General features: G+C 32.6%; 9 protein-coding genes and 1 non-coding gene across 10 annotated transcripts; 3 read left to right on the forward strand and 7 right to left on the reverse strand.

The window, feature by feature from the left end:
- Positions 1-615: 615 nt before the first annotated feature.
- TDA2 (Tda2p) lies at positions 616-975 on the forward strand (the record flags this gene model as incomplete). Its single annotated transcript, XM_041549918.1, has 1 exon — positions 616-975. The coding sequence occupies one exon, from the start codon at positions 616-618 to the stop codon at positions 973-975; it is 360 nt and encodes a 119-aa protein (XP_041405852.1).
- Positions 976-1,090: 115 nt separating this feature from the next.
- Positions 1,091-3,499, reverse strand: SEC6 (SNARE-binding exocyst subunit SEC6; the record flags this gene model as incomplete). Its single annotated transcript, XM_041549919.1, has 1 exon — positions 1,091-3,499. One exon carries the CDS (start codon positions 3,497-3,499, stop codon positions 1,091-1,093), a length of 2,409 nt encoding a protein of 802 aa, XP_041405853.1.
- A 434-nt stretch (positions 3,500-3,933) lies between these two features.
- RNR1 (ribonucleotide-diphosphate reductase subunit RNR1) lies at positions 3,934-6,630 on the reverse strand (the record flags this gene model as incomplete). Its single annotated transcript, XM_041549920.1, has 1 exon — positions 3,934-6,630. One exon carries the CDS (start codon positions 6,628-6,630, stop codon positions 3,934-3,936), a length of 2,697 nt encoding a protein of 898 aa, XP_041405854.1.
- A 2,462-nt stretch (positions 6,631-9,092) lies between these two features.
- Positions 9,093-9,560, reverse strand: ARC15 (Arc15p; the record flags this gene model as incomplete). Its single annotated transcript, XM_041549921.1, has 1 exon — positions 9,093-9,560. One exon carries the CDS (start codon positions 9,558-9,560, stop codon positions 9,093-9,095), a length of 468 nt encoding a protein of 155 aa, XP_041405855.1.
- A 363-nt stretch (positions 9,561-9,923) lies between these two features.
- On the reverse strand, positions 9,924-12,536 carry ARG56 (bifunctional acetylglutamate kinase/N-acetyl-gamma-glutamyl-phosphate reductase; the record flags this gene model as incomplete). Its single annotated transcript, XM_041549922.1, has 1 exon — positions 9,924-12,536. One exon carries the CDS (start codon positions 12,534-12,536, stop codon positions 9,924-9,926), a length of 2,613 nt encoding a protein of 870 aa, XP_041405856.1.
- Positions 12,537-13,252: 716 nt separating this feature from the next.
- SNP1 (U1 snRNP complex subunit SNP1) lies at positions 13,253-14,095 on the reverse strand (the record flags this gene model as incomplete). The annotated part of the gene is made up of 1 exon (XM_041549923.1): positions 13,253-14,095. The coding sequence occupies one exon, from the start codon at positions 14,093-14,095 to the stop codon at positions 13,253-13,255; it is 843 nt and encodes a 280-aa protein (XP_041405857.1).
- A 331-nt stretch (positions 14,096-14,426) lies between these two features.
- On the reverse strand, positions 14,427-16,289 carry MOT2 (CCR4-NOT core ubiquitin-protein ligase subunit MOT2; the record flags this gene model as incomplete). Its single annotated transcript, XM_041549924.1, has 1 exon — positions 14,427-16,289. The coding sequence occupies one exon, from the start codon at positions 16,287-16,289 to the stop codon at positions 14,427-14,429; it is 1,863 nt and encodes a 620-aa protein (XP_041405858.1).
- Positions 16,290-17,537: 1,248 nt separating this feature from the next.
- RGI1 (Rgi1p) lies at positions 17,538-18,011 on the reverse strand (the record flags this gene model as incomplete). The annotated part of the gene is made up of 1 exon (XM_041549925.1): positions 17,538-18,011. One exon carries the CDS (start codon positions 18,009-18,011, stop codon positions 17,538-17,540), a length of 474 nt encoding a protein of 157 aa, XP_041405859.1.
- A 3,248-nt stretch (positions 18,012-21,259) lies between these two features.
- KABA2_03S10560 lies at positions 21,260-21,341 on the forward strand. The gene has a single exon. It is a non-coding gene; the product is annotated as a tRNA-Ser (tRNA).
- Positions 21,342-22,367: 1,026 nt separating this feature from the next.
- ICL1 (isocitrate lyase 1) lies at positions 22,368-24,044 on the forward strand (the record flags this gene model as incomplete). The annotated part of the gene is made up of 1 exon (XM_041549926.1): positions 22,368-24,044. One exon carries the CDS (start codon positions 22,368-22,370, stop codon positions 24,042-24,044), a length of 1,677 nt encoding a protein of 558 aa, XP_041405860.1.
- Between the last annotated feature and the right edge of the window lie 442 nt (positions 24,045-24,486).

Genomic DNA, 24,486 nt, shown 5'->3' on the forward strand with positions numbered 1-24,486 from the left:
TTACAATTATATATATTTTGTTGTGATATCTTTCATTACTCTCTTCACAAACTGGCAAGTTCAAGTTTGTGCAAAGGGATATAAGATTAGACATATATAACCACGTATAGTAAAATTCATTGTGTAGCGCAGAATACAATAAAGAACCAGGCTCCAAAAATTGTCGTATATTGCAATCATCTTTGACATACAGTAAGTTCAAACAATCTGGTTACTAAGAAATTGTTTGATTCAAAAAATAACATTATTTAAATTATAAAATAGACATGATGTATTTCTTCTAACTTGTATAGTATAGACACCTTATTATAACGATAATAAGGTGGCACACCCTCTTCAGTTCATTCTGATTTGAAACATGAAATAAAAAGATTAATTTCAAAAATTCACGTGATTTACTGTTTGTTTTTTGTAGTACTTCCTGATAATCTTAGTAGTGATGCGCTAAGCATTCATTGATTCATGAAGTACTAAAGTCCATTAAGGGATTTCAACAAATATAATGATAAGGCAATGATACAAATTAAAGGTTATTAACGTCAAAAGAATCTCAATCACTGAAATCATAGATATTGAATAAAGAATATACTTTCATATCAACAACAATAACAAAAAATGGCTTCGAATTTTGATATAAAAGATGGTAAAGTAGAAATAAGTCCATTCGACACCACCGAATTATCCAAACTTCTAAAAGATACTCTGGAAAATCTAAAGGATAAAGAAAATGATGGAACGATCAAAAAAGAATTAAAGAATACAATTTTATCTAAATTGAATCAAAATTCTTCACAATATAAATATATAATATCAATTACAACACTGACAACAAAAAGTGATGCCAATGATATAACAATAACAAATGAAGTCGGTGCATTGTGGAGTCCCAAGAAGGACGGTTTATTAAATTTCCAATTATTGAACGATGCAACGAATACTCAGTATTTCGTTACTGTGTTTTTTATTTTTAAATAGAACCATGATATATTTTAATGCATATATTTATTATAATGATAAAATGGGACAGTAGAATAAAAATCTGTATCCATTTTCAAATATGTATAAATAGACAATATCTACTATATGATAATCACTTAGCTTCATATTTAAATCTTGAAATGAATGACAAATCTGTAGTCAATTCACTCAAACGTATAGCTCTATCAGGATCATTTACAAAAACAAGAGCCGATTGAATCAAACTCTTTCTAGATGAACTTTCTATATCCTTCCTACTGTATAAAATAGCGGTTAAAAAGTCAATTGTCCCTTCTGGATACTCGATCATAAACTCTTTCCAAGTTTCAATTATTTCATCAGCAGACTCACAACTAAAGTCCATGAAATATTCCATGATTCTAAATCTACGGTGTATTATTTCCTCCTTTTGATCAGGACTCACAAATTTGTTGAATAAACTGAAGAATATCTCAAAATCTCTTTTCATTGCATCCAAAAATTTATTCTTCTTAGTCTTAAATGAATGGCCTTCATTCATTGCATCTACAAATCTTAAGAAGGCTTCATCAATAACATTACCAATAAAAATGTTAAATACTACTGCACTCATTTGTGGTCTTATATCAGTTAGATACTCAGATAATGTATCACATATCAATTTCGCTTGAGTTCCACTGTACCATGTTTTGCTAAATATTTCCGAATATGGTTCCTTCATATCATCGAACATAATCGAAAGTAACCCTTGCAAACTGCTCTTTACTACATCTGCAAAACCATCTAACGCAGATTCCATATGTTTCGAAATCTCTTTAGTATATGCTTTACTTACTAATGCACCATATTTGTTCGATATAGCCATTGTATAGTCAGCTGCTCTCATTTGGTCATTAGCTGCAGCAATTAGATATTCCAATAGACCACCTGGACACTCGGCATCTGCTGAAATATTTTGGGGATCTTCGTCATATAGCATATTATATCTTAATAGTTTGCTTACTTCGCCTGATATTGTGTTATCCCAATCCTTTTGTCTCCTAATTAGTAAATCACAAAACTGTTCTATCACACCCACTAAAATTTTTGCTTGATTGGACCCAGCTGCAACTTCTACTTGCTGGTTAAACATTTGGAAACATGTCTTAGTACCATCAAGGAATAATAATCCGTCGACATCAGTATGAGGTGGGGTAGACCTCTCTAGGAAAACATCAAATTCTGCTTTTTCTAGATTCTTAATCCATTCAGTCATTTTCTCGATTATCAAATTCAAATAGTCCTTAAATAATGTCTCTTTCTGTTCAGGTCCAATGATACTTTTTAAATCTTTCTTTACTAGACCAAAATCACTAACCATTGTGTCCTGGAAAGTCTTGTCGAAATCTAGAATATCCAATATAACGATAGTTTCTGGTTCTGATTCCACCAGCTCATTAATAAGTAAATGCAATTCTTCATAATATAATTCGTAGAACGTGTTAAATATTTTCCAGTTTTCGGGGCAATATTTGGAAAGATGTTCTTTTACTACCATTAGCTCATTAAATATCCAATCCATATTTTCTAAAACTTCAAAAGTTTTTTCTCCTTGATAAGTTTTCCTAACCTCGACAAACATGTCTTCTATTGATTGTCTGAGCTTATTTAAGAAGAAATTCTTGTACCCCCTTACAGTCGTTCTTGTAGAGATGGTACCATTCAAAAGTTCTGCGTACAAACCTTCGTTAGTTGGGTATTCGATTGTACCTTGGCTGGCTCTACCTGCCAGACGTGCTGCATTCTTATTGTTAGGTAATTTTTTGATCGACGATTTCTCTAATTCAATTTCTTTCTTTTTAATTATATTTCTTACAGCAAATATTTTTAGATCTTCCCTCTCTTCCAAATCTAATATCTTGAAAAGTCTAATTGCCAGTGATTTTTGTTCCGAACGTACTATTTCTACGATATCATAAATAAGAGATTCCAATAGTTGGTCAAACTTTTCGATAAGTTGTGAGAGGTTGCCAAATAACTTGTGGACTGTTCTTTGTACATCGTCCGTTGACATTTGGGCCATTACTGCAACCTGATCTTGGAAATCCCTAGTCATGGTGAGTAGATAGTGGATATGAAGTAAATCGGGGCATCCTGTATCTAGGGCATCCTGTGCCAACGCATCAGCTAACATACCATTAATTTTTTCTACTAATTGACTAAATTGAACAATCTTCTCATATATGGTAGAAGTATTATTAATCATTTCGTATATCTTAGTGGCATCAAATATAACGTTGTACCTCTCTATAGATGTTCTGTTTTCCTTACTTAACTTATTAATATCAGATATCTCATCTCTAATAGAGGTCACTGACTTTTGCGAAAGATTCAGTAATTTTAAACTGTCTTGAAGATCCTCGAAGTACTTTTCCGAGACTTTACTTAATTGATAATCAACTGTGGAGTGTTGCTTGATCAATTGATCCTTGATTTCTCTGATCTTCTCTAATGATATATCATTCTTTAAAAGACCGGAGAGATTTTCGACCTTGGCAGGCATTGTTAAGAATAATATATATGAGATTCTTTTATTGGAAGGCCTTAGTTCCTGTTTAGGTATCAATTAGTTGATATGCTTAACTATTACACTTTCTATGATTGTTATTTTCATGTATATATTTATTTTCCTTCATAGCACAATTCGGCTAGTTCGATTATTTAAATAAACGTCTTAAACTGTGTTTTTTTTACCGAGCATGGGAGAAGACAAGAGAAGAGTCCGCTATACAGAGAATAACATATACTTATTAGTGTGGCTTTACAGACGTTTGAAATTTGATTGTAATACTTTTTATTGATTCGATTATGTATGTTTATTTATGTTTGTAAGATTATAAAAATAAGGATTATGAATATACCGATATGAAATTAAGATAGAAAAAAAATGACCCAAATTGAAAATTTATCAACAGAAGAAATGTAGAAATATAATGACTAACCAGAGCACATTTCACAGGCTTCTGGATTATCGATAGCACATGCAATAACCTTGGAGTTGTAGATATCAAAATTTTCTTCCTCGGCATCAAGAGCAGCAGATTTATCCTCATTAGCAGAAGTCTCTTGAATAGCAACAACTGGAGTCTCTGGTTGTTCAACGGATTTGTTGGACTCATCAGATGGCGTTGGGGAGCTGCTTCTGCTTCTTTCGACAACGACTTCTTCTCTAATTTCAACAGCGACTTCGACTGGCTTTGGAGCTGGTGCTAATGGAACATCAATAGCACCTGGCTTGGCAGTAGAGATTTCAGATGGAACGAAATCAGCTGGAGTGTAAGAAGCGGGAGTTAGAGAGAAAGTTGGACGTTGTAAGTTCTCTAGATCAGCAATAGTTTCACCAGCTTGATCAGCAACATTTTGGTCAATGGTGAATTGAATAGCAGCGGAGGCAGCTTGAGTTCTTAGATAGTACATACCAGTCTTCAAACCCTTCTTCCAACCGTAGAAATGCATACTGGTAATCTTACCCATAGTTGGAGCACGTAAGAACAAATTCAAAGAATGAGATTGATCAATGTAGATGGAACGGTCAGCAGCCATGTCGATAATTTTCTTTTGAGAAATTTCCCAGACAGTCTTGTATAATTCCTTTAGTTCTTGAGGAATATTTGGTAGGCCTTGAATAGAACCATTAGAAGTGATTAAATGTTGTTTCATACTTTCATTCCAGACACCTAGATCGACCAAATCACGTAGCAAATATGGGTTGACAATTTGGAATTCACCAGATAAGACACGACGTTGGTACATGTTGGAAGTAATTGGTTCGAAACATTCGTTGTAACCTAGAATTTGAGAAGTGGAAGCAGTTGGCATTGGAGCCATGGTTAAGGAGTTTCTTAGACCATGCTTGATGATGTCAGCTCTTAAAGTTTCCCAGTCCCACATACCGTAGGCCTTTTGGTCCCACATGTCCATTTGTAGAATACCCTTAGATGATGGAGAACCGATGAAACTTTGGTAAGTACCTTCCTTTTGAGCAAGTTCACAGGAAGCTTCCAGGGAAGCATGATAAATGGTTTCAAAGATTTGCTTGTTCAAAGTTTGAGCTTCTTCACATTCGAATGGTAAACGTAGCAACATAAAGGTGTCAGCAAGACCTTGAACACCAAGAGCAATAGGTCTGTGTCTCATGTTGGAGTTTCTAGCTTCTGGAACAGGATAGTAGTTACGGTCGATAACCTTATTCAAGTTTCTAGTGATAACCTTAGCAACATCGTGTAATTTCTTGAAATCATAAGTAGAAGTCTTACCATCTTCAGAGGTTTCAATGAAAGCTGGTAAAGCAATGGAAGCTAAGTTACAAACAGCGGTTTCATCTGGAGCAGAATATTCGACAATTTCACAACATAAGTTAGAGGACTTGATAGTACCCAGATTCTTTTGGTTACTCTTTTCGTTACAAGCATCCTTGTAGACGACGAATGGAGTACCGGTTTCAGTTTGAGCTTCAAGGATGGAGTACCATAGCTTTTGAGCTTTGATGGTCTTACCACGACCTTCTCTTTCGTAACGAGTGTAAAGTTCCTTGAATTTCTCACCGTAAGCATCAGATAGACCTGGAGCAGCACTTGGAGAGAATAGAGTCCAATCACCATTAGATTCAACACGTTCCATGAACAAATCTGGGATCCATAAAGCTGGGAATAAATCTCTAGCACGAATTTCTTCTTTACCGTGATTCTTTCTGATTTCAATGAAATCAAAGATATCCGCATGCCATGGTTCGATGTATAGAGCGAAAGCACCTGGTCTCTTGTTACCACCTTGGTCGACATAACGGGCAGTGTTGTTGAAGACTCTAACCATTGGAATGATACCGTTAGAAGTACCGTTAGTACCTGCAATATAAGAACCAGTGGAACGGATATTATGAATATGTAGACCGATACCACCAGCAGTCTTTGAGATCAAAGCACATTCTTTCAAAGTGTCATAGATACCTTCGATGGAATCATCCTTCATTGCGATTAAGAAACAAGAAGACATTTGAGGCTTTGGAGTACCAGCGTTGAATAAAGTTGGAGAAGCATGAGTGAAGTATCTTAGAGACATCAAGTTATAAGTCTCTAAAGCACCTTCTAGATCTCTACCATGAATACCGATAGCGACTCTCATGATCAAATGTTGTGGACGTTCAGCGACTTTACCGTTAATTCTTAATAAATAAGAACGTTCTAAAGTCTTGAAACCAAAATAGTTGAATTGGAAATCTCTATCGTAAACAATAGCAGAGTTAATGAAATCTTTATTTTCCATAACAATGTTATAAACATCATCAGAAATCATTGGAGCACGTTTACCGGTAGCTGGATTAACATAACGATAAAGATCTTCAACGACTTGAGAGAATTGTTTAGTAGTTTGTTTGTGTAAATTAGAGATTGCTAATCTAGCGGCTAGAGTAGCGTAATCTGGATGAACGGTAGTCATATAAGCACAAGTTTCAGCAGCCAAATTATCTAGTTCGGAAGTGGTAACACCTTCGTAAACACCAGAGATAATACGTTGAGTAACCTTAACAGCATCTATACGTTTTGGATCTAGACCGTAACATAAACGGGAGATTCTAGCAGTAATCTTGTCAAACTTGACAGGTTCTTTATGACCGTCTCTCTTAATGACATACATTGTATTGAGATGGTAATATTTTTATATGTGTATATTATATTTTTTTCTATAAGAAGAGAAAATGATGGAATATAAACTCTTGTATTAATATTTTTTCCGATGGTATTATTATTAATAAGAAATAATAATAAAAAAAAACAGAAGGAATAAATAATAGAAGGTATAAAGAAATAATAATAATTTTTGATCTAAGAAGTTGTTTGTCTATATCACTTCCTTATATATGAAGTTGAACCAAAACTTTTCTATCAGTTTGTTTATTTTTTATTATTATTGTTGTACTCTGTCTCTCTCTCCGTATATATTGCTGTGCATCACTGTTAATTATTATTAATAATACTAATAATAATAATATTATCTTCAACTAATTAAATTTTTCCTTTTCTCTTCTCTTCTCTTCCCATAAAAAAACGTAAGAGGACTTGCTTCATTGATTTGAAAGCGAGGGGTTTGAACTTATTTCTGACAAAGAGAAAACGCCAAACAACAAAATAAATAAATAAATAATTTAAAATGGGAGATGGTTGTACAGAAGAATCATAGAGAAAAGAGTGTGATCTAACTTGGATGAAGGAACACGAAACGCGTAAACAAGGATTAAGATAATATGTAAATAAAGAGAGACAGAGAGTGAATTGAATTATTACTATTCGCTTTCTCTCTCTATCAATATTGTTAGAAAAGGGTTTCACTCAACTAAATTAGCTAATTAGCAGTGCAGAAGTTTCCGTTGTGGCTGTACGCTTTCTTTAATTTTATTTTGGGGGGAGGGGAGGGATGGAGCAGCAGTGGGAAGACTTTTAATATTTCTTTTATTTACGCGTCTTGGTGGTGTGTGTTTTATGACGGTTGTACAGGTGTTTCTTTGTAATTTTTATTAAATCAAAATATTAATATATATTTGGAGTGTCTCCGTTGCCACCCATGGAAAAAGAAAACACCGTACAAGAGAAAAACATATTGAGACGCGTTCCAATGTTATTACGCGTAATAATAATAATATTAATAATAATAAATTCTTTAATATTACTAATTGAGGGAATACTTTTTAATTAATCAAATATAAAAAGGTGTGTGGATGAATATTACGCGTCCCAATTGTTTACATTTCGAATCTTATTAGGTTTCCGCTGAAAGGAAGATCCTCGTCATCATCATCAGGACACCTCGAAGGACGAACAACTACAAAATATTAAGTTTTATTGTACCTTTAATGAACTGATAATTCATAAGGGTTCAAGCGGATAGAAAATTGAAAGTGTAGTGTTTTATTAGTAATGATAATATTAGGCCTTTTGTTTTTTTGATAGTATATACGCACTGTAGATTTATTTAATTATTAATATGAAATAGAATGTATAACGCCGCTGATCTTAACTTCATGTCTGTCTTTCTGTCTGTCGCTTCTCCCCCACGTTTAATCCTGTTTGAACACCAAATAATCAGTTAATCTTAACGCGTTTATACTCTTTCTGCCTATCAATTTTATTACCAAGAGTTTTATTATGTAAATTATTGTAGAGCCAATCAAGAAAATATAGATAGATAAATAGATATCCGTGGAAGTGTTGGACCAGCTGAATAAAGCCCTTAGCCATTTATCAAAATTCTCTTTTTGTTTAAAAACTACGGAGCTAATACTTGAACCAACAAGCGGTGATAGATGTTTTCTACTGCATAATCATTTGTGTAATTTTTATTCTATTTCTTTCAACCCAATTACTAAATATGTCAATGTATTACTGTTATTATTACTGCTGTATATTTATCTTTTCTTGATAGTTACGGTAACGCGTAGTTACCAAACTCAAACTTACTTTCTATGTCTGTGTATGTGTAGTTTTAGTGCATGAAAAAACACAGAAATAAAGCCAGCCCTCTTATTCTATATCTCAAAAGAGGAAAGATATAATTTTTATACTGAATAAATTATATGTATGCATTTTATTATTATCCCCAAGGAAAATGCGTCTCCATAGTGATTACTTAGGAAAGTGTGTTGTTATTATGACACCGTATAATATCTATGTAGGTAGCATTTCAATGTGGTTTTCTTGTTCTTTTAACCCATCATAGTAATATTATTCCCTCTAACAAAGGAAGACAAAAAAAGAGGTGTCTTAGTTACTAAGGAAATTTATTAACATTTGTTTTCGTGATATATACATAGAAGCATATATATCTTTCATGAACTGGTTTCGTTTCCTAGGATACGCGCTCATTATACTAAATTCTTAGTAAAATCACATATTTCAACTTTGTTGATTGTGTTTCTTTTGGGTTTTCGTGACCTTAGCAACCATTCTTGTAAAATTTAATTTAATTTTTGCCTAAATTCTTGTTATTATTCAGTACCTTATAATTTAGTATTTCTTTCTCGTTGTCATCATTAATTATATACATAGAATTATATATATATTATTGATACACTTTATATGAATTTATATATATTTATATGTATATTAAACTGTGTTTCTATCGTTGATAAAATGTGATACTGGACGTACACCAGCCACTTGTGTTACTCTTTCAAACCATGCTAGTAAGATACCACCTTGTCTTTGTCCCTCTGGAACAGACATCCCCTTATACAAATACTTCACCAACGCATCCTGTTGAACAGGTGTCAAGTCGCCTACGATTCCAGCTATATCAGCTTGTCTAACAGTAGATAACGTCTCAAGGACAGCTTTGAAATATTCATTCTTAGTAGCTTCGTCACCACTGTATGGTGGATCACTGACAGCTAATGCTACGGCTGCTTTGGAATCACCACTACTTGCTAATGAACGCAATTGAGAAATCTTGGATGAAACTTCTTGTGATGTAATTTGTGAAGAATATGGTGGTTCAATATCTTTTCTCGTTAGTCTTCCACTTTCGGGATCAAAGGCATCAATATCAATTCTTCTCCAGTTAGTTTCAGCCATTGCTACTATGTATATATGTGTGTGTGTGTGTGTGTGTGCTCCTATTATGTTGTAATTGTATAAGAACCTAAGTCTTTCCCTGCTCTTGTACCTATTAACTAAACATTTCCTGAGGGTTGTAATAGGAGGCTCCGTGATAGAAGAGAAAGTTCAATAAAAGAAAGAAAGAAAAAAGGGACTAGTTAAAAAAAATTAAAAACAGAGTGAGGGTAACACATTTTGTTAAAAATATCTCTAAGAAAATATGTATATATAGAAAAGACTATATTAATTTTATTAACCTATATCACGGAATAAACTAATGTATTGTTTGTAAATGTACTATTACTGTAAATTATAAATTACAGATATCGTTTATTTGATTTATTGAACGATCTTATCCTCTGGAATACCAGCGTATTCGCCGTAACCCATGGCTAAGTTCATGTTTTGAACAGCTTGAGTAGCTGCACCCTTTAGCAAATTGTCGATGGTTGCACAGACAACTACACGGTCACCAGCATCGTTCACTTTAAAGCCACCGATGGCTACACCATGAGTACCAGATATGTCCTTGACTAAAGGAACGTCCTTTTGAACATGGACCAATTTCTCACCATCATAGAATTTCCTGTAGATATTTTCAACTTGTTCGGAAGTTAGAGAACCCTTCTTGATTGGAATAGAGACGGTTAAACTAATACCTTGGAACCATTGACCAACGTGAGGCATGAACGCAACATCATGTCCCATACGGGTAGAGATTTCACGTTCGTGGATATGATTGGTCAAAGCATATGGAATCAAATTGTTGTTTAAAAACTTAGGATCATTCTTTGGAGTTGGTTTAGCACCTGCACCTGAATAACCGGAGACACCAAACACAGTAGGTAAGCCATCGACGTGATTCAATAATGGGGCAATGGACATTTGAGAACCAGTAGCATAACAACCTGGATTGGAAATCTTTCTGGCATTGGCTAATCTTTCTCTATCATTTAATTCTGGTAAACCATAAACCCATTCGGTTTCAGGTACAAATCTGTGATCGGCTGATAGATCTAGGATCTTAGAATTACCGTTGACACTTTCAATTGCTTGAACAATTGGTTCAGAAATATTGTTTGGTAAAGCCATGATCCAGAAATCGATATCACCTTTAGCCTCTAGACGTTTAATATCTTCGGCTTGTAGATTTTCATAGATAATTTCAGCTTTCTTGTAACCTTTCAATTTTTGACCTTTCAATTCACGAGATGAAACATGAGCAATTTCAAAATGTGGATGATTGTCAATTAAAGCCAAAATATTTTGACCAGTGAACCCTCTAGCACCAATTAAACCAATACGACCTGGTTTGGTGTTAACACCATTTGGTTTTGGAGTGGATCTAGTAGAGTAAGCTCTACTAGATTTGCCATTCTTGAATACGCCGCTTGAATTAGAAGCATTGTAACCGTTAGCAGCTGCAGTTGTCTTTTTAACAAAGTCACTAACTAGTTGTGATACAGTGTTAATGTCTTGAACACCATACCAGAATAAGACTTTACCGTTCTTCAAATAAGAACCTTGAGACTTATCGAAATGCCAAGCAATGTTTGGATCATCTTCACTGACAACCCATTGTAAAGATGGGAAATCACGTTTCAAAGCATTGAAAACGTTATCAGTGACGTTATTTAACCAAGCAGCATTAGTACAAACAAATTTGTCTAAGACAGGAATAATGTTTTCATCTTCCTTAACAATAGCTAATGCCTCTAGTGGTTCATCTGAATAAGAGACGAATTTGGCAGTTTCAAGAGATCTTAAGTAAATAGAGACAGATTCGTTACCGGAGACAACATCTGCATCCTTCTCTAAAGTTTGTCTTAACAAGTCGGTAGATGGGAATTCACCAAGAGATGATCTTTTCAATAATTTGTAACCTCTTCTAATCATTGTACCAGCACCTGAATCAGTAAACAATTCTTTTTGTAAATCTTGAACATTAATGATGGCGACAGAAGAAGAACGTGGTAAATAATCTAATAATTCCTTGATTTCTTTGATCTTTAATTTAGTACCATATTTAACCCAGCTTTGTTTCAAAAGATCGTCATATTCTTCATCCAAGTTAATCATGGAGATTTTTTCATGAGTTTCTCCATTAATGATACCACCTTTTTCATTCAAATAAACAATTTTCAATGGTTCAAAGACACGAGCCAATTCACCAGCAGCAACATCAGCATTAACGTTTAACATTTGACCAGATGGAGTTTCTGCCAAAGAGGTTAAAATTGGTAAAGCACCAGCTTTAATCGATGATTCGATAGCATTTTTATTGACGCCACTAATATCCCCAACTAATTTATATTTATCTTTATCTAGATAGTTTGCTGTAAAGACACCTGAAGTGATTGGTCTGGCCCTAACACCTAATTTTTCAAGGGCATTGACTAATTTCAAGTTTTGTTCAAGGAAACATTGTCTGACAACAGCCATAGTATGTTCATCAGTGATTCTAATCCCGTCAATATAGTCAGGCTCGATCCCTTCGGCTTCCAATCTCCCGTTAACTTGTGGACCAGTACCATGAAGAACAATTGGATATAAACCAACATGATATAAGAAAGCCAAACATGAAGCTAGTTCTTGTAAGTTATCAGAGATAATAGCACCACCAACTTTAATAATAGCGAATTGTTGTTGAGAGACAGATGTGAAATATTTCAAATATTGTTCAACTTCTCTCTTGGTACTAATATTGTTTAATAATTGGACTACGGTGGATCTAGTACCAGAAGTACCGACACCATTAATAGAAGAGATGGTTCTCTTTGAATAAACAACTCTCTTTGAAGAATCTAGTAATCTTTTGTTGTTATTGAATGTGGATTGACCGGCACGTGTTGTGAGGGTAGACAAAGATCTTGCTAGATTCAAATTAATTTGTCTTAGAGATTGCATAGTGCTAATTCTCTTAGCAGAGACTAGCAGACTAGCAGAAGGCATTATTCTTGGATCAATTGGTTGCTATTTTTTCCAAAGATTAAAATAAATCAAAAAATTTCGTATGGAAAAGTAATTTTTTAATGTAAGAATAAACTTAAAATAAAGGGGGGGGCTGTTGATAATGCTGATCCCTTTTTTGCTTTGTTCAAAGTTAGTCAATATTATTACTATTACTATTGTTAATATTAGCAAATCAGATTCAATAAGAGAGAAAAATTGAAAAATAAGAGAGACAAAGTGTAGCTAATGGAAAAAAATAGCGACCATCGATGAGGTCTAACGTTTAAATACTCATCCCAAAAAATATGAAGAGAAACCGCTTTTTCTGTTTTTCAGTTCAAAGATTCGATCAAAAAGAAGAAAAATTTTCGCTTTTGATTTTAATCTCACGGTATGAACGCAGTAAGCAGCCCCCAACAAACGGCACCAGCCAAAATAAAAAGATTTAATTGCAACAGTCCAATGATCGCTGAGTCATTCACTTAACGGTACAACCATCACATATCATACCGCGTGACCCTAAGTGATAAAAGAAGCGATCGCTCTCAATCCATATATATATATATATACTAATTAATTAAGGATTATCTAATGAATCTATCTATATTCGTACGGCCACGAAATATATACCTTTGGTTTACTTTAAATTAACCATTTTTATTATTATGTATGTATCATTATGATATATATATATATGTATGTATGTATGTCAGTACTTAATAATCTGGCATCTCACTTTTTGCCGAATTATCATTATTATCCAGGGTTCTTGTAGTACGAGATTTATAACTAGTTGTTGCAACAGATTCGAGAGGAATCTCATCTTGATATGGCTGATGTTGCGGTATAGGACCCCTTGTAAATCTACTAGGTCTATTGAATGGTACCCTCGAGTGTTGTGAAGAGAATTGACTTTGAGGTAATGATTGATTTTGTTGTGTATAACCTCTTCCACCAAGTCCACCACCTAACCTACGTGGTGTAAAATATTTAGTTGTACGACCACGTTCAATATCAACAATACAACGATGTCCACTAATCTCAATACCTCTATGTACACCGCATTCCCTTGTCGTAGTCTTGGCAGCCATCGGATCTACAAATACAACAAAACCATACCCTTTAGAATTTGATTCTCTATCTCTCACTACACGTATTTTCTCTATGGCCCCATAATTACCAAATACTTTCTGTAAATCAACTTCTGTAGCAGTATATGGTAATCGACCAACAAATATAGTACGAAATGGATCAGTTTGTGCCATATGAATATCATTATTAGGATCCCATTGACGAAGTCTCTCTTGTATGAGTTTATTATTCCGACGTAATCGGTGCTTTATATTTGTCTGTGGTTGAAATTGACGATTTGGAGTTCCCTTTGGGAATTGTTTATAATATTCAGAGAGTTCTTTCTCTAATATCTTACTCACTGGTGAAATATCAGATATTGTTCGCCTTTCCTGGGGTGGATAATCTATCGGATTTTTATAAGGTAATGGCGGCGGTGGCGCAAATAATTGTGCAACATCATTAGGATATTTAGAAAGATTATACATGCTGTTGTCGATGTTTAAATATCCTTTTGTTTGTTCTTGTGTATGTATTTGCTATTATGTTTTAAATAGAACAATATTAGCAAAATATTAATTTTATGTAGATAACGCTAATATTCTTTTTTTTCGCTTTATTAACTTTGGATGTCCAATCTTTTTCTTTTAAAGGAAACTATAAAACCTCTATATAATATTGATGACGTTCGGACATTAACATTGTTAATAATGCAAACCTATGGATTTTGATCAGAAATTTAATAATTTTTTTTTTCTTGTTTTTATATTTTTATATATCTATCTATATATATATATTGTTAATCAATCTTACAAACTATTAGTTGTTTGCTGTGACACTTCTGCCATTAATCAATTGATTCAGTAGATCGGATGAGTTGTTAGTTGGAGTAGCACTGTCTTTCCCGAGAGCATCTGGAGTACTACCATTAGAGAACATACCTGGTGGAGATGGTGGCATAGTTCTACCTACGGCAATGCCTTGAGGTGGTTGGATTTGCATACTGATGTTACTTTGAGGTAATGGGGTACTAGAACTAGAACTTAATTCACCATCTAATGGTAAAGGTAATGGAGTTAGATTGGTATTGTTAGCATTGTTGTTACTAACAGATTGTAAGAATTGTAATACTGATGTAGAGTAATCAGTTGGTTTTATAGCTAATATATCTATCAATTTTTTTGTTAATACTCTATCACATTTCTTAGATGGTTCAACATTATTCCATGTAAATAATGACGGATAACTATGATATGTTGGGTTTTTTGTAACACTTGACTTTAATTTAATATTACAATTCTCATATGAAGAAAATTTCTTAATAGTTTCATCCATAAATTTCACTGCACTGCCAAGAGAATCGTAAGGATCAATATAAGTTTGTTCAACTGTTGAGTTGTTGTTTTTCTTCTTGTTATGAGATTTCTCATTAGTAGTGCTGGTGCTGGTGGTGCTGATAGCACTAGATTTGGTAATATTACTATCATTATCATTGTTTTGAAAGTTAGATTGTAAATTCACCTGGGAATTGTTATTATGAGATGTTAATGCATCCGCTAAAGTTGGTAAATGATTACCACTTAGGTTTTTAGATAAATTCAAAGAAGTCACTGGTGTAGAAGCTTGACTAACACCCCATGGATTTGCACCACTTGGTTTTGGAGCTGGTGTCAATACTGCATTACCGAGATTGCCATCGTGATGTAATTGAGCCTTTGCTAATGCAGGAGAAGGTGTTCCGGATGTATAAGTATTCAATGTAGATAATCCATTGTTAATAGCATTTCCTGAGGAAGATTTACCATATATGTTACTTGGAGAAGAACCACTTCCGACAACAACGCCATGTTGTTGTTGCTGTTGTTGTTGTTGTTTACCATGCATTTCTCGTTTATTAAATGAATCGGCCTCTTCACCAGGTTCATGTAAGAACATACAATTTGGATTTGGACATGATAGACCTCTTAAATATGAAGAACAATATTTCGTTGTACCATATGCTGCTTTAATTAATCTTCCATCCATATAAGTACCATCTACTTTGGCGATACATTTTGCTGCGTCATCCTTCGATGCAAAGGTAATATAAACACCGTATCCAGGTGTATGATGATGAGAATTATCACTACCATGAGGATTTTTTCTATTCACTACGATTTTATTAATCCTACCGTATTGACCAAAATATTTATCTGATCTTAAAGTACTTGAAACTTCATCGTAAGGAACTTGGGGATTAACACCCACAACATAAACTAAATTTTTTTGAATGACTCTAACACCGGCCAAATGTTTTCTATTACTAAACTCATTTTCTTTACGTTCTTTTTCTCTTTGTTTTCTTTCACGATCTTTCTTGGCTTGATTAGATCTTTCCATCTTGATCTCTTCAGCAGATAATACTACGTATCGTACACCTTCATCGTCATATTTTCTACGACATGCAGGACATCTACCATTTAATTCAGGATTTTGTCTAATATTATTGTAACAGAACTGGCAAATTTGATAACCACAAGGGCATGGGAAAAAATTCTTATCTGTGATATCTAATGGTTCGATACATAAAGGACAATAGTCTTCTTCTTCATCATCGGACATTAAAGCTTCATCGAAATTTCCCATATTATGAGCCACAGCATTTTGAAATGCATGGAATGTTTCTTGTGCGTGAGTAGCCATGCTTCTTATTTTTGTAGTAATAAAAGTGTATGTTGTTTATTATTTATTTGTGATTATATTAAGGATCGAAATTGAGATTTACGTAATTCCTAAATAATGTGACAAAATAGTGTTGGATTATATCGAAAGGGAGGGAGTATGTATTAAGGGAAATAGGTAACTTAGAAAAGTTTAAGAGTAAACTTTTGATTTCCTATTTAATTTTCGCTTAAAATATGTTGATTATTTATTATGTAGTGGATCAACAATGTAAAAGGCACTTATTCTTAGAGGGTGGCGATAGTTAATGAGGTAAATATATATATATATTTGTGTGTCTATCTAATCTGGCTTTAATTTTTCCACTAAACAGAAATCACACCAAAACCAAAATAAAAAAAGAAAAATTTTGAAAAGAAGAAAATAATTCATTTTACTCATTCTGCACGACTATGTTTACAATATTATTTTCGTAGTAAAGAAAATTCTGGAAATTTTTTGAAAAAGTGCGGTATTATTTCCTGTTTAGGTAATTATAATAGGAGGACCGAATTCCTTGTTTTGTTTGCGATAGTTAGATTACTTAAACAATGTGTCACATAAGAGTTAGAGGAGTTAGAGAAGAAAATTGTTAAACGTGAATCATATTATAAATGTATTGGTAACTTGATAATATATATATATATAATCGTTTGTTATGTGGGTAATAAAATGAATAAGATTAGGAGTTTAGATGTAGAGTACTGAAGACATTACACATCCATATATATATTGATAAATATCAGTGGCATTCGTTCTATTAATTCATAGAGATTATTATATATTTAAAAGTTTTTAGGGTTATTTGATTTTAATGAGAGAACCAAAATCATGATTCTATGAAATGTCTTTTAATTCTTATTTTTTTGAAATATTTATATTTTGTTAGCTTTAGGACGGATCTTGTGTAGTGCAAATGATAGTACTTCAGTAAATAAAAAAATGAAGATGATGGTTTACAACAATTTTCAAATTAAATAACAATAAAAGTCATATCATGTTCATATGTTAAATGAGTATATTCAATATATCAAATCTTTATAAATATAAATTAAATAAAATATTTACAAAATATTTACTTATCCATATAAACAAACAAACAAAGCTAAGTTAGCATAAATATATAATTCATATCATTATTATTAAGATTATTTGATCTATTGCAGATGGCGTGGGGTCGTTTCATTAAAAATAAAAAGTGGGTGTTCGTTAATCCAAATTCAAAATAAATTAGACAATTGGAGATGTCTTATAATCGACAGCAACCATTGCATCATCATGATGACAAGTTACTTCGATATTCAAATTGAAATGTTTATCATTCAAAGTAGCTTCATCATTATAAGACCAAGTGATATGGTCAAAATCTTCTTTTTTATGATGATCCTTGAATTTTAAAGGTTGATGGAAATAATTACCAATATCCTTCAGTAGATGTTTTTCTACATGTTGATGTAAATGACGTACAAACTTCTTAGAATGTGAGTTTTCAGTTTCTTTAATCTTATCTGGATCATCATGAGTTTCATGCATGATGAAAGGTGGATAATAATTCAATTGACAACGTACGTTTTCGAATTCATTATCGTCAGCACTATTCTTTACGAAATTTTCAAAACTGTCTAAATCTTCAAAGACCTTAACTTTTTCACCGTTCTTATCGGTAACAGTGGAGACCTTAACCTTCTTTTCGTGCTTAGTCATATTTTATAGGAATTGATTTGTAAGATAATAAGTGTTTTTAAAAAAAGATATAACAATAATATGTGTGTATATATGTAAAATATCTTTGGTTTTTTATAAACCAAGTAATACAAAGAAAATAAAAACAAAAATAAAGAAATATTGAAATTTTCAAGGATTTATTTCATTTGAACTAATATACCATACACTTATATATGTTTCAAAATGAAATACATTTTAAATAACAAGCCATCTCAATAGACGGCTATGAATTGTTATTATTTTCCATTTTAGTATGATGATTGACATAATTTTTTGTTACGGAGCACTTATCGTCATAAGTTCATCCCATGCGACTACCCCTTGAACCAGAATTTAATACTAAAATATTATATAAGGAAATATTGAGCACCCCCCATATTTCCCCTGGTTTCCCGGGGAGACATCAAGTTAAGTTAGTGAAGGAAAACGCGACAATATTATAATAATATTGCTATGACATCCCCTAAAATCCACCCACTTAGACGATTCCCCACTCCCCACTCCCCCCATAAATACAAGAAACAAACTGACAGCATATGAAGTGGGAAAGCTATAACGTTGATATCAGTAAATCGATTCCGCGTTGAACTTCTCTAAAATAAATATCTATATAGCTTTCAGTAAAAATTATTGATGTTTAATGCAAATCTTTAGAAAGAATAGTAATAGTAATAGTTGTAACGACTTCCTTCCCCGGGGGAGACAACAAAGAGTGATAAATAAATAATATCTTCCATTTTGTTCTTTTCCTCTGTTGATTAGCTGTCCATCAATAACATTCGGCCCCCCTTCTTTATCTTGTGACATTCTATTTCTATTAAACTAGGTGCCCATCTTAACAAACAAGGAGAGTGCTGCTCCCCACGCTTTTAAAAAATACTGTATACCTATAGTTTCTCTCTCTTTCTCTCTTTATTTTGTCTTTCATCGCGGCCATCTCCTTTTCTAATTCTGCCCCTTGCTATCGGTTAGAGGGGGCTGCGTTTATGTGAGTGGTCAATGTTCATTACCCCGGATTCAAATAAAAAATGCCTACAGTGGCACTGGCGGCTGTTTCTTCCTTTTAGACGGGTGGCTCCTGGAAGAGTAACAACTATAATATACGTCTCGTGCTAATTAATGTTCTCATTTACATATTTTGGGAACATACCGATATATCAATTCTTTTGTTTTAGTATCTACAACCTGCCCTGGTGACCCCCCTTGTTATTATCGAATTTGATAGCATCTTATGTTCTCGATGGAAATACTGTTTTTCATAAATTAAATTTAATTGAATTTAGGTGACACCAATTGGTAATTACAAAAAGAAATATGACTTGTATATATTGACAACTTAGACACCAAAACCAAGTTCTTACAAAGCAATGATGATACTCTCAATTATAACCTTTCAAAAATATATAACACTTAACACTGCATATAGAACTTACTTACAAAACTCGACTTCCTAAATGTTTTTCCTTTTCACAGAATATTATCTACCCATCTCTATTATTAACATTTGTTTATTTTCTTCGGAGTTCCTTAAGAGGAGGATTGATCAACTTCCAATTTTCTATTTTATGTTTATTTTTTAGTACATTACTTGTTTAAATGTTAATGGTAATAGAAATTTCAATGTGACTTTCCACATATATATTCATATCACAAAATAGAGACACCCTCTACTTCTTATTGTGTTTATTTATGAATTTTCTCTCTCTCTCTCTCTCTCTCTCTCTTCATCGATTAACTCCCCAAAAGAAAGAAGAGAAGTTAATATATAGTGGTTTGAATCAGTAGATCTTGAAGTTTTGAGCTTTGATTGTTCGATTGCCTTACTTTTTTTTGTATACAGAAATGAAGATATATAATGATTTTTTAAGTTAAATGTATGATATAATTTACTGAATCTTAAAGTATTTTAATGTTCTAATTTTCACATATTCCAACTAATGGTATTATTGTGATCAAACAAAACAAGAACTAAAAAAAAGTACGAAGGAACAGATATCTCAAATGTCCTAGAGATAATAAGAACTAAACAGAGTTTCAAGAAAATAAATATGTCATAAATTAAGGGTAATATAACTCCCTTAATTTCAATATAGGTAAAGAAAATCCTTTATTCACATTAACTCATTGATAATAAAAAGAAGCTCTTATATAATATATATAAAATATTAAATGTTCTTCAATATTTAACTTATATATAATATAAAGAGACCGATCGATTATCATATTAAAAATGTCCGGATTAAAACAATCAAAGTTTGAAGAGACTAATAGAGGGGAAAACTCTATCTCAGATTCTCTTCAAAATAATATATAAAGACACAGAATTCCAAACTTGCATTCTATGTTAGAATCCATTTCTTCTATAAAATTTTATATAATAATAAAAACTATTTCCAAATAATAGAAATGATTAAGATATAATAATTGCTTGACTTTAACTATTTATATTAAAGCTGTTAATAAACCTCTTCCCATAACAATTAACAATAAACGAATCCAGATATAACTCTACTATGCAAGCTTCTGCTCAGTTTTAAATATACTTGGATTGATCAATATAACCCTCAGATTGAAGAAATGTACTGAAGTAGACATAATAGAATTAGATCTTGATTCGTTCATTATTTGTAGTGTTAGGAAGAGAGGAGTAGGTGTAGACTGAATACTAATGTTTAAAATAAAGCAAATATTATTTATTATGGTTTTCTTATTTTTGTAAGTGATTTTTTATATTGTATATAATTTATAGAACCAATAAAATCTAACTTACACAATTTCTGTCAAGAAAATGTAAACTGAAAGATCTACACTACTTCTAAAATAGTTACTAATAACTGCATCTTCTGATGGTATTAACCAATTTTCAACTTGAAATTTTAACGTAAATAATGTCAGTATACCATTTAAACTTTTTATTTAGTATCATATTCCCTACATTATATTGTATTAGAGTGTTATTAAGAGTAGATGATAAGCAGTTATTATCAATAACTTTGCCAAAAATATAAACAAAAATGTGCTGTTAGTATTACCTGTTTCTTTAGATTGGGTAACAACACTATTAAAAATACAAAGTGTGTAATAACTTCTTTTATTTATAAATAATGTCGAGTACTTTTAATGATTTCAAACTACCAATAAGACAAATTATACACTTTTATAGAAAGGGTTACCCGGAGTACTAATTATCAATAAAAGGAGATTTAATTTTCAATTAAAATTGTATAGGCACTATGGCCGAGTGGTTAAGGCGACAGACTTGAAATCTGTTGGGCTCTGCCCGCGCTGGTTCAAATCCTGCTGGTGTCGTTATTTTTTTTTGAATTTGGTAAGTCATGTGACCAAAAATTAAATTTTTTCCCTTTTTTCCCAAATTTCTCGTTTTCTTTCTTCCCTTTTTCCTTGGATAACTCGAGACGAAGATAAAGGTCACACGCGCACTCTAGGAGAAATTATTAGACATTGTATGCATTATATGTTTACACTTCCCGTTAGTCCGTAAGGTGTCACACAAGTATGAGTAAAAAAAGGGAAATGTCACCTAAGGATGAAGTGGAACTAACTATTTAACTTTGAAATACCGTAACGTATCTAGCGTTACCGCTAATAAGAGTCTAAAGATCAATTTCAACCATTTAATTATATCCCATTCATGCGAAAATGATTAAATATTGTTTCCATTAGTCCGGACATATCGTTTTTGTTTGTTAAAGGAAGACAAATGACTGTTAATTTAAAGATACAGAGGGGCAGAAAGTTTATGTAGGCGTAGATGATGATATATGATTACTATTGTTAAATTCGATAGAACATGAATATCTGTTTTGTGTCTTGAAATTAAAGGTTAATTAATATTTCTAGTAATGAATGATGGTGATTATGACGAAACTACTGTGGTTAAATTTTAATGCGGATGGGTTCTCTTTGTTAGACAATTTATTTGTTCCTTAATACCATGAATAAAATCAAAGTAATATAATTTGTACCAGTTATAATACATATTAAATCACGTAAGAAAGGGATTGATTATTTTTCATTTAGTATATTGTATCCATACTATGTATCCTTCGAGTAATGTTAAAACTATTTAACTTTGTTTTTTTATATATTTATTTTTGAGGAATAGTGGATATGATGACTCAAGTGTTAGAATTCGAAAAGGTTGTCAGATTATATTTAATATAAAAAGGAGGTTGAAATTCTAATCAAATCATTCAATTGTTTAACTTTCCCTTTATTTCTATTTTAAAATTTAACTCTTTCTAATATATATACATAGATATACACATCTATATACAATAATATAACAATAGATATAAGAAATATACCCAAAACATGCCAATTTCAACAAATAATCAAGCTAACGAATTTGAACAACTTCAAACTCAACTTCAAAATGAAGTCAAGGAAATTGAACAATGGTGGTCTGGACCACGTTGGAGTCAAACCCGTAGAAATTATTCTGCAAAGGATATTGCTTTAAGACGTGGTACTTTCGAAACTGTCACTTATCCATCTTCTATTATGGCCGATAAATTATTTAAAGTTCTAGCAAAACATAATGATGATGGCACAGCTTCAAGAACTTTTGGTGTAATGGATCCAGTTCAAATTACTCAAATGGCTAAATATTTAGACACTATTTATATCTCAGGCTGGCAATGTTCTTCAACTGCATCTACTTCAAATGAACCAGGTCCAGATTTAGCAGATTATCCTATGGATACTGTTCCAAACAAGGTTGATCATATATTCAAAGCTCAACAATTTCATGACAGAAAACAATTCGAAGTTAGAGGAAATGCTACATCTCCAGCTCAATTAGAAGAAATGGGTTCAAACATTGATTATTTAACTCCGATTGTTGCAGACGCAGATGCAGGCCATGGTGGGTTAACCGCTGTTTATAAATTGACTAAGATGTTTATTGAACGTGGTGCTGCAGGTATTCATATGGAAGATCAAACATCTACCAACAAAAAATGTGGTCATATGGCAGGACGTTGTGTTATTCCTGTTCAAGAACATATTAACAGATTAGTTACTATTAGAATGTGTGCTGATGTTATGAATTCTAACTTAGTTATTGTTGCACGTTCTGATTCTGAGGCTGCTACTTTAATTAGTTCAACCATTGATTCTAGAGATCACTATTTCATTGTTGGTGCCACTAATCCAGATTTAGAATATTCATTAGCTGAAACTTTAGAAATTGCTATCAGTCAAGGTGCTGATGGTAATAAACTTTCTCAAATTGAAAAAGAATGGAGCGAAAAAGCTGGATTAAAATTATTCCATGAAGCTTTTGCTGATGCAGTTACTAATGATTCAAATATTACTAATAAACAAGCGTTAATTGAACAATTCAATTCTAAAATTGGTCCATTAACTGAAACTTCTAATCGTGAAGCTCGTAAATTAGCTCAAGAATTATTAGGTTATGAATTATACTTCAATTGGGAATTACCAAGAGTTCGTGAAGGTTTATATCGTTATAGAGGTGGTACACAATGTGCAGTAATGAGAGCTCGTGCATTTGCACCATATGCTGATTTAGTGTGGATGGAATCTAATTATCCAGATTATGAACAAGCTATTGAATTTTCTGAAGGTGTTAAAGCAATGTATCCAAATAAATGGTTAGCTTATAATTTATCTCCATCATTTAATTGGCAAAAAGCTATGTCAGTTGATGAACAATATACATTTATTGATAGATTAGGTAAATTAGGCTATGTTTGGCAATTTATTACATTAGCAGGTATTCATACTACAGCATTATCAATCAATGCATTTGCAAGAGATTTCCAAAAAGATGGTATGAAAGCATATGCACAAAATATTCAACAAAAGGAAATGGATGATGGTGTTGATGTTTTGAAGCATCAAAAATGGTCAGGTGCAGAATATATTGATGGTATTTTAAAACTTGCACAAGGTGGTGTTAGTGCTACTGCTGCCATGGGTGAAGGTGTTACGGAGGATCAATTCAAGGAAAAGAGTAAATTATAATAGATATATCTTTTTCTTCGCCTTCCTTAAGATTTAATCAATCAATCAATCAAATAATAAGCGCTATATTATATTATTTTATCTCATATACATAACAATATATATTTCTTTTTTTAATACATAAATATTATATTTCTTTATTTAATTATATGATAATAATTCAAGAATCATAGAAGTGTATAGATATAGCTAGAAACTTCAGATCTGTAAAAGCTTACTATGAAAACAAAACAAAACCAAAATGTAAATGTTTGATATCTAGTCCTTTGTATATACAAGAAAATCAAATCAGATCAAATCAGGATACCGCCTTTCCTCCTTCTTGGATCCGTCCCCTCAGCTCAGCTCATCTGGGGGGAGGAGGGGGCGTCTTTCAGGTTTCCCTTTTTGCCACGGCTGATATGGTATTCCGACTAAGCCCAGATTAAAAAGGATAATCGGG

Source organism: Maudiozyma barnettii, assembly GCF_903064755.1.
Source record: "Maudiozyma barnettii strain CLIB 1767 genome assembly, contig: KABA2_03, whole genome shotgun sequence".
Taxonomy (NCBI): domain Eukaryota; kingdom Fungi; phylum Ascomycota; class Saccharomycetes; order Saccharomycetales; family Saccharomycetaceae; genus Maudiozyma; species Maudiozyma barnettii.